At 47.4% G+C, this 10,637-nt stretch overlaps 1 protein-coding gene across 1 annotated transcript; it reads right to left on the reverse strand.

Moving 5' to 3' along the window:
* Positions 1–1,813: 1,813 nt before the first annotated feature.
* LOC125906846 (uncharacterized) lies at positions 1,814–9,098 on the reverse strand. The gene is made up of 3 exons (XM_049607513.1): positions 4,931–9,098; positions 3,603–4,147; positions 1,814–1,888 (listed from the first exon to the last, which is right to left on the reverse strand). The coding sequence occupies exons 1-3, from the start codon at positions 9,096–9,098 to the stop codon at positions 1,814–1,816; spliced, it is 4,788 nt and encodes a 1,595-aa protein (XP_049463470.1).
* Positions 9,099–10,637: the final 1,539 nt, after the last annotated feature.

The following is a 10,637-nucleotide window of genomic DNA, read 5'->3' on the forward strand; positions in this document are numbered from 1 at the left end:
CTTTTGAACCACAGGCAAATTGTAACCCGCGATCGCTACAAAGTCTCTATAAAAAAAGAAAAAAAAGTTTAGTAGGTAATTGTTAGACCATCCATTACCATAATCCTGGTGATCGTTTTCCTCTTTTATCTCTATTTGCACTTTTGCAAAAAAAAGATAAAAATTAAAAGAACTGTTTGAGTTATAGAAAAAACAGAAATGTAAATATATTTTTTTTAAAGAGCATTCAATTTCGGGCACATTGTTGTTGTTTTGTAAAGTGATTAGAAAAATAATGAAAAATAATGAATGTACAACTATAAATGATTTCACAACTATCCCTTCCAACGAATAAATTGTTTTGAGAAGGTGTCAGATCGAACCTCTACTTAGTCACGGCTGCAGCTTAGAATAGTACATTTCTGCAAAACGTTTACAATTCAGCTGAAATCAGACGTCAACACAAACACGTCTTACTTTTGACAGGATGTTTCAAACAATTTCAAGCTTGCCATCTACTACAATTACCAAGCTGTTTAGATAAACTGCAGGTAATCTTAAAGCTCTGATTTTGGGTCGCCATAATAAAAAAAAGGATTTCTATGGAGATTGGCAGGAAGAGAGTTTCTAGCGCACGTAAAAGCTGTTCATAATCAATACCAGCTCAAAAATATTGGTTATTAAAATCACATCAATATCAGCATAAAATTTCCTATTATGACATGAATAAACAACCTACTGTTTCATTGTAATGTTACTTAGATTTAATAAAATTATTTTCTGATTACTGTTTTTTACAGTTTTTAGTGGTATTACGTAACCGTCATCTTAATATGAAATGAAAGGAACTGCTAACGATTCGATTTTTGTATCATATAATATTATATAAAAACTACATAGCTTCTTTATACTGTTGAAGCTATCTGTAGCGTTCCAGCAACGTTAATCTGTGTATAACTAATAGCTACAAATGTAGAAAAAAGGTACTCATTTTTTTCATTTTTTATCATTTTTTTCTGTTTGAAACGATACGACTTTGCCATTGCTAACACCCTTATTTCACCACCACAATTATTTTTGTAGTATTAAATGAATGAATTGTCAACCATCGAAATTCTAATAACGCAAATTTCTTGGTATACCTTTTGGAAATCGTGCCTAACTTTCGTTGATCTGTTCGAACAACGACGCAAGTTCCAGTTAATGCGATTATCAGCACGTAATTAACAAGACCAAATCCGATGTACATTTCTGGCTATTCTGTCTTAGTGCGTTAGCTCACTCCTTCATTCACACACACACACATTAGCATGTGCACAAACGCACGCAGAGCAAGTAATGAAACGAGTCGAGTGCAGACTGGCTACAGGCCGGTTTTCTCCGCAAGCCTTCAGGGAAAGGATTTTACCGAAACCCCAAAACGGATGTAGCCGATAAGCGCCCAAAGGCTGAACAGGAACTGCTACTGCTACTGATTACGTTGTGCCGGATTTGTCTAATGACAGGAAATTACCTGCATGCTGTCCCTTTCATCGCCCTTTTCTGTTCTTTTGGATCAAAAGACTTCGTTGGCACTACCATTCTCGTGCTTTCTCTCTCTCTGTCTCTCATTCTTTCTCTCTCTTGCTGTCTCATTCATCGAACAGCATACACGGTGGAAATAATTCCATTTTTCAGCTAAACCAACTTTAACCACCACCAGCTTATCAATTTGCCGTCCTGTGAGGGTGCCACTTTAAAGGCGCACCAAGCAGAAAGCACACTAGAAATCGAAGACAATAGCCAGCAATGCGCATTGCGCTCCTGCTAATGCTCGTTCAGTGTGAGGCGCTTGCTATTTGTTCAGCTGATAGCGGAAGTTTGCTGGCCCGTTCATGTGCCGCGTCCATTTATGCCGGACGTTGATTTGCTGTAATGGAAGCGAGGAAGAATTAAACACACTCATAATGTGTCCTTGTGCTCGGTGGGTGTCCTACGGAAGCCGGCGTTTTAGAGAGCCGTTACGAGCCCGGGACCCAAGAGCCAAATGGATGTTGTCTAAATAACCCCACCATAGCTAGGTTGGCCGCTGGACAGTGAAATCACCCACCAGCGCATTGGGAGACAACGTGACTTGGGTTGGTTTTTTTGTGTGTTTTGTGTTTTGTTTTTCTGATGGGCTTTGCGATTGGCTAGTCACACATCCGGCACTAATCCTTGCGGGGACATGTGTTTGTGGCTACACTTCAGCTTTTCGACACACAACATTTACTCTGTCGCGTACATACTGGTAGCACCGCGTGCCAGATTGATGGTAGGGATGGATGCTAGAGGATGCGAAATGTTTGACGAAAGAATGAAGTTCCATTAGCAGTGGTATTGTTTACTTCCCCATCCGAAACTGGTGGAAAGCACGTAGGGAGAGCGCCATTTTTATCTTTGATGGTTTTGGAGAGCGATTTGGTAGAGTGAGCGATGCATTAGGCTTCATATCTGAGGATATCATTAGAAGAGAGCTTAAAACAAACAGTTGAACAGACAGTTGCAGTCCTAAGCCTTTTTTCGGTTAGTTTTTTTTTTATTTTGTCTTATTTTTCATTGGAATATTTAAAACATTTTATTTGCTAACGTAAAATATCTGACAAATTGTTAAGATTTACAGTATATCTAAATTATTCATCAAGTGAATGAACACATTAGAATTTGTATAGATGTATAATGCAAGCTATTTGATAATTTGTGTTCATTTATTTTCTGCTCCTTCAAAATAAAGCATACATTATTACTATCTAAGCAATATACTAGTTTTAAACATGTTATGGGTGGTTTTGGTATGGATTTTGTAAAATGTAATTTGTTTGAAGTACGCATAAATACTTCCATCATTCATCGGCCTAGTTGTATAAGAAGGTCATCTCACCAGTGAAAATATTTTAGCCGCATGAATTTTACTTTTTATCCCGGGAAATAATCCTTTTTCTGTGAAGTTGTTTTAAAGCACGCTACTATAAATCTTTCTTTTTCTTGTGTAAGCACAAGGAGGCGCGTAGTAGGCGTTTGTGAGTTAGCTCTACAATAATGTCTTTATTTTCACCCAAAGATTAACTAAAGTTGAACTGTATGTACTAAGCAAATCTATCCAGTTAGGCAAAGAAAAAAGATGAAAAATTAAAACTACAAAAAAGGTTCGCCTATCGCTCTCTGCCAACCCGTTCCCTGCTCGTACGCTTGCCGAATGCCCTGCGATATCCCGAACCCGAACCTCTTCCTTTTCGGCCACTCGAGCATTCACCCACACACACGTGTGGTGTTCATTGCGCTCCGGCCACGATCGGGTTCGCCCGATCATTTCTAACTCGCTGCAAATTTCGCCCGGTTTGGTAGATAATTGCAGGGCTCGCCTAAGTTCTTTTCGTAACATCCCCCAGCCCGTGACCAATACGCTATTGGTCACCCTTTCTTATCTCTAATAAGGCAAGTTTAGCCGCCGGCCTTCTGAGGGTCCCTGTGTTTGTTCGCACCCAAGCTTGTCGTATCCGCCCGTCGGCTCCCGAAACCACTCGTTCTACTATCCCTCTCTTCCACTGATTCCTTGCGCCACCGTCGACTATCAGAACAATGTCTCCAACCTCAATCTCTCTCACAGTCTCAAACCATTTGCTTTGCCGTGCCAACACCGGAAGATACTCTTTTATCCACCGTCTCCAAAACCCGTCCAGGATATGTTGCACCATTTTCCAGTTGCTCCGTAACCCCGTCTGAAGGCTAGTCGGTGCCACCGGTCTCTGCTTCACTCCCGATGAACTGCCCAGCAAGAAGTGGTTAGGAGTAAGAGACTCCTGATCCGCCGATTCCAGCGGGATGTACGTCAGAGGGCGTGTGTTGATCATTCCCTCCGCTTCCACTATCACCGTAAGCAGCGTCTCGTCATCAGGTGTACGCTGTAGTTCCGTCATCGTACTCATCGCAGCCTTCACCGATCGCACCATGCGTTCCCATACCCCTCCCATATGGGGTGCGCCAGGGGGGTTGAACGTCCATCGGGTGTTCGCGTTGGTAAAGGTCGCAGCTAAGGCATCGTTGCGCTCGTCGATTTCCTTCCTTAGCTGCTGGCTGGCTCCCACGAAATTTGTCCCGTTGTCGCTGAACACCTCGGCGGGAGCGCCTCTCCTGGCCACAAAGCGTCTCACTGCCAAAATACAGGAATCTGTGGAAAGACTACTCACAACTTCTAAATGAATTGCTCTTATGGTTAGGCATGTGAAAAGCGCCACCCATCGTTTCTCCTGTGCTCTTCCTCTCCTCACCAACAGCGGTCCAAAGTAGTCCAGTCCCACAAATGTGAACGGCCTCACGAATGCAGTGAGCCGCTGTTTCGGTAATGGAGCCATCGGGGGGATCTGTGGCAATGTTCGTCGAATATGGCAGAACACGCATAGCCGAACCACTTTTGAAACCAACCGTCTCATCTTTGGGATCTGGAAATACTGCCTCAGCTCGTTCACCACGGTTTCGTTATTGGCGTGTCGAAACCGGCGATGAAATTTGTCCACCAGCAGGTGGGTTATCCATGCGTCACGTGGCAATACGATTGGGTACCTGGCAGCATATGGCAGTTCCGGAGCTGCTCCAATCCGTCCCCGCATGCGCAAAACACCACGCTCATCCGCGTAGGGTAAGAGACCATAGATAGGACTTTCCTTAGGCACGGTACTCCTTCCTGTTCCCTCACCGACACTCAGGACTCGTACTTCATCCTGAAAATATTCCCCTTGCGCTTGCTTCCACGCGATCGTCTCCGCTCTCTCCAATTCGTCTTGAGAGAGGATCCCAAGGTGTAGAGGGGCTCCTCCCACCTTTCTCATCAAATTGTCCACGTACCTGACAATCCACGCCAACGTCCTGATCATTCTTTCCAGCCGGCTGAAGCGTTCAGCTTTTAGAGGGAGAAGTCCAGGATTCAACTTCTCACGGTGAAGGTTGACCCGCCGTATCTCTTCCTCCGGAGTAGTTGAAACGAGTCTTCTCGTCGGCCAAGACTCTTCATCCTGCAGCAGAAATGATGGACCCTGGAACCAAATGCCATCCCAGTTGAAGTTCGCACGCCCTTTCCATTTGGTAGCTTCGTCTGCTGGATTGTCCTGAGTGGGCACCCATCGCCACTCATTCACGTTGGTGTTCTCCTGAATCTCCGCCACTCTATTCGCGACAAATGGCCTGTAATTCCTAGGGTCGGCATGTATCCATGATAGCGCCACCGTGCTGTCCGTCCAGAGCACCCGTTTTTTAACAGGAATCGGGTGATGCTGTTCCGTGGACTTCAGAATCCGTGCACCTAACAAGCAGGCTTGTAACTCCATCTTTGGTATCGTCAAAGGCTTCAGAGGGGCAACCTTTGCCTTTCCGCATAGCATGGTACAATGCGGTTCTCCTTCAGAATCGACGACCCGTAAATACAGAACGCATGCGTACGCTAGCTGGCTGGCATCCACAAACAAGTGTAGCTCCGCATTCTCGTACACTTTCTCTCGTGCCTCCGGGAAGTAGCACCTCGGAATCCTAAGCTGGGCTATCAGAGGAAAAACATCCACCCATCTACGCCAATCTCGCATTTGACCGGGACTGATGGCCTCATCCCAACCGGTACCAGCTCGCCAAAGGTCTTGAATCAAGATCCTTCCATGGATGGTAAAATTGGCCAACAGTCCAAGCGGATCAAAGAGTGACATCACGCATTTGAGCACTTCTCGCTTGGTAGGGGTACACTCCGTCTCAAATATCTCCGCCATTCCCACACACGCCTGCGTGTAAAAGGACAATTGGTCCGAGCTCGGGTTCCACCGCAATCCGAGCACCCGTTCTCCATCATCCGCCGTAGAGGTCAAACTCTTCATACCGGGACTGGAGCTTTCGCCGCCCAGCCGTTCCAAAACAACCGGATTGTTGGAAACCCAGTTCCGGAGTACGAACCCGCCGTTCGAGAAGATTCCCCTGACTTCTCTGGATACTCGACTGGCTTCTTCGAGTGTTCCGAAACTATCCAAATAGTCGTCGACATACGTGCTGGTCAAGATGCCACGTACGGCACGAGGGTATTTTTCGGCATGTTCCCTGGCGTTCCGGTTTTTCACGTATTGTGCGGTGGCTGGGGAGCAGGCTGACCCAAAGGTAACGACGTCCACGAAATATGTTGCGATATCGTCAGCAGGATCTTCCCGCCACAGGAACCGCTGCGCATGCTTGTCTTCGTCGCGCATGCGTATTTGCAGGAACATTTCCTTGACATCAGCGCACACCGCTATCCCGTACATTCGAAACCGGAAAAGCACCCCTGGCAAAGAAATTAACTCGTCCGGCCCCTTCAGCAACATGTCATTTAGGGACGTACCTTGTACCTTAGCAGCGGCGTCCCAGATGATGCGCACCTTCCCTGGCTTCTTCGGATTGGTAACCACTCCCAACGGCAGGTACCAAATTCGCTTCGAATTACACTCTGCAAGCTCAGCAGACGTCGCCTTGTGGATGTAACCCTTTTCCATCATATCGGCTATGTGATGGTGCACCACGGTTTTCAGCTTAGGGTCACGTTCCATTCTTCTTTCCAGGCATTCCAGCCTGCGACGCGCCATACCCAAGCTCGAAGGAAGCTCCACGTTGTCTGTCTTCCACAACAGACCGCTTTCAAACCGATTACCAATCCGCACCGTCGTTGTTTCCAGGATCGTCAGTGCCCTTCGTTCATCTGGATCAGGCACGTCACTGGAGACAGTCCCGAGTTGCTCCAACTCATAAAACTTGCGTAAGGCCCCCTGGATGGTGGTGTTTTCGTCCGATGCTCCACACTCGCACATATGCAGCACCCTTCCGATTTGGCTTCCAGCCGTCTTTCCGTATACGCACCATCCAAGCCGAGTCTTTACGGCAACCGGTTCCCCTGCAAGGCCTTCACGCGTCTTCAGCGGCACCGCCAATCGAAGGTTGTCCAGCCCGATCAACAACTGAGGCCGAGCATCCCGGTACTCCGGTAATGGCAGCTGCTTAAGATGGTCCCATCTCTTGTCATCCATCGTGAAAGTTTGCTGTGGGAGGCTAAGGCTGGTGACAGTCCGCACAGCTTTCAGGGTGAACCTTTTTGTCGACGTCACAGGTCCGATCTGTAAATCGATCATCATCGACGCCGGCTCGACCCTAGTCGTATCACCTGTCCACTTGATACATAGGGGTCGTCTATCTCCCTTCACCCCTAACTGCTTTGCCAGGTCTTCGTCCATCAGCGTCATTGACGAACCTTCGTCCAGGAACGCGAAGGTTTTTATCATAACTCCGGGTCCATACGCTGTTACTGGAACGATTCTAAAAAGCGCCGACATCGGATTCGACTGATGATAATTATTTATTACCTGGTGCGTCTGACTTCCACTGGTTCTCGGGAAGTGCCGCCGTTCTCGGTCTGCAGTAGAAGGCGACTCTATTGCATCCGGGTCGTGTAGAAGCGCGTGATGTCGGAATGCACAATCGTTGATTCCACAACGAGAGCGATTTTTGCACGATCGCCAATTGTGCTTCTCCAGGCAGCTAAAGCACACCGATAGCTCACGCGCTCTTCTCCATCGATCCTTTACCGGCAGTCCTCGAAAATTAGTGCATGTCGACAATACATGCCCCGCGACGTTACAGGATACACACTGCCTCTCAGCCGCGCTGGACGTTGTCGCTCCATCTGGATCCACGTGCGCGTGGACGTAGCCCTTCGTAGGCCTTCCCTTGCTGGTCCCGCGCACTGAAGGAGAGTCAATTGTCGTCAGCCTCGCAGCGTCTTCAGCCAAATCCTCCATGTAGTCGCTGAATGTGGACAGATCTACCGATGTCATTCCGCGGATGTGATGCGACCAACGTAACTGTTGATCCGTTGGTAACTTGCCGACCACCTCTTGCAGCAAGAGCGGGTTGGTGATATGCGCACGTTCACCAGCCGCAACCATATGGTCCACCATACACTGCACTGCTTCCCCATACTCGACTAAACTGTCCAGCTTGTCAGTTTGGGGTGCCGGAATCTTCCGCACCTTCTCGATGAATGTTTTAATTAAGTGCACCGGCCGCCCATATTTGGAACATAGCTTCTCGATAACCTGCGGAACTACGTCCGGTAACACCAATCGACTCCGAACAGCTTCGAGGGCAGGTCCTTTCAGGCACTTTTGCAGGCGCAGCATATTCTCCCAATTCGAGTATCCACATCGCCTGGTAGTATACTCGTAGTGCGATATAAAAATCGGCCACTCAGCGGGATCACCGGAGAAAACTGGGAGCTCTTTAGAAACCATGTGCCGCGCAGCCTCTTGTCGTGGAGTTAGGTCTGGTTCCTCTTCTTCTTCTTCGCTGCGTTTCACTGTTCTCTTTTCAGTCTGAAAAGAGTTAAGTTGTGGTGAAATTGAAAAAGACTTATTTTCCCCAAACCCGAGAAGTGCCTCTTCCTCCTGCACGAACTTCAGCTGCAGTTCAAGCTCCATGCGCCGTTTCTCCACCTCCTGTCGCCGCTTCAGCACGGCGAGTTGACGTGCCACGTCATCACTTGCCGCATCCAGGTTGAGGTTAGGACACGATCCTCTGTGCACGAGGTTCGATGAGACAGACGTTTTACCTCTGTCGGCCTCATCGAGCGATGAAAGCGGCCGCCTCTTTGGTGTCATGACCGGGCGCACCCCGCCTTCCGTCGCAGCATCCTGGTTGAGGTTATGTACGGGTCCCCCTGCCACGTGGGTCGATGTTCCTGGCGCTATCTCGTCGTTGGCCTCATCGAGCGATAAAAGCGGCCGCCTCTGTGGGTTTGTAACCGGGCGCGCCCCGCCATCCGTCGCTGCTTCCAAACTGAGGTTACGAACGAGATCCCCATCCACGTGTTTCGAGGTTCCTTCCTTGGGCTCCTTATTGCCCTCGCGTGGCGATGATTGCTCTCTCAGCGTCTTCCTGGCACACTCCTCGCACAACCACGCACATTTCTCCACGGCTTCTACGGATGCCGTTATACCGGCACACGAGAAATGCCACCACGCATCACATTCATCGCACTGCACGTACAAAGTGTCGTCGACCTGATTACCGCAAGCCTTGCAACCACGTGCTTTCTTCGGTCCCATTGTTCTTCACTATTACACTTAACGCACTGAAGAACCCTTTTTTGTAGGCAAAAGAGTGTAAGCACAAGGAGGCGCGTAGTAGGCGTTTGTGAGTTAGCTCTACAATAATGTCTTTATTTTCACCCAAAGATTAACTAAAGTTGAACTGTATGTACTAAGCAAATCTATCCAGTTAGGCAAAGAAAAAAGATGAAAAATTAAAACTACAAAAAAGGTTCGCCTATCGCTCTCTGCCAACCCGTTCCCTGCTCGTACGCTTGCCGAATGCCCTGCGATATCCCGAACCCGAACCTCTTCCTTTTCGGCCACTCGAGCATTCACCCACACACACGTGTGGTGTTCATTGCGCTCCGGCCACGATCGGGTTCGCCCGATCATTTCTAACTCGCTGCAAATTTCGCCCGGTTTGGTAGATAATTGCAGGGCTCGCCTAAGTTCTTTTCGTAACATCTTGTTTTACAGTACATGTAGCATGATGAACAAAATGTACAGCTGCAGTAAAATCTACAGTGCTACGAAATGAATGTTTTGAAACCCCTAATAGACGGCCATCGTTTCGAAGTCATTTAAAAACTGACATGCTCATAAAACCACAGAGAACGTTACTACGAAACAACTTCTGTGTTAAAACCCGCCTGTGTTCAGAAACGCCGTACGATAGCTACCAACCTATCCTGTTGATGAAGTTTCATGATTGCAAAAATACAATCACTCAGGGCGCTTTTTTATCCCATTGCGCTATTGTACAATAGTAGTATATATACAAAAAAAAATAATCACACACTTCGCTACATGCTGTCAAGCCACACTGGCGCCCATCGAGCACGTGAATGCACGCGCGATACGACAGCTAAAATGTAAGCAGCTTTGATGCTCCACGCAACGACAAACTGGACGCGTGCAGCTGGTTAGTTGCTGGTCTGGCTCTTACATACCAGCGATGACAGAAGGGAGTAAAAAAGCTTTTTTTTTAGAAGAATGCGATAGGGTGACGGTGTTACCGGCATTGTTGAAATGTGAACCAGGAAAAACGGTCTGCAGCACTAGACGTAATGTTGTTTCCAGCTGCCAGTGCCGTTGAAGTGTTATCTAGTACGGCTAGGTACGGCATTTGACAGAAAGGACACAGGACACCGAACGAAATGATTGCAACGATGAGCTGGATGAGACATTTTAAAGCATGCCGCTAGGGAGCGCTTGATATGAATGTTCGGTAAGCGGCTTCGTTTGATTAAGTCCAATTAATTACGCAAGTTTGCAATTTTTATTTCAACCTTGTTGGATGCTTAAGAAACTGCAATGTAACATTCTACATCTACCGTAATTGAATGCAGCATCATTATGGCACCATCGTGTTTTGCCGTGTGCCGTATTAATTAGGTCATTCGCTTAAAAGCACTTTGGCATAATGAACTATTTTTCTGCGGCAGGAATGGAAAAGGCAAAAAGTACCAACAGCTCATCAAGCCACAGCAACTGACGATGGTGTCCCTAGAGCGGCCTTAACTACAGTGTCCGTGGAAAGGTATAAAAAAAAGT

The sequence above is a fragment of the Anopheles coluzzii genome, chromosome 2, assembly GCF_943734685.1.
Source record: "Anopheles coluzzii chromosome 2, AcolN3, whole genome shotgun sequence".
In the NCBI taxonomy this organism is placed as follows: domain Eukaryota; kingdom Metazoa; phylum Arthropoda; class Insecta; order Diptera; family Culicidae; genus Anopheles; species Anopheles coluzzii.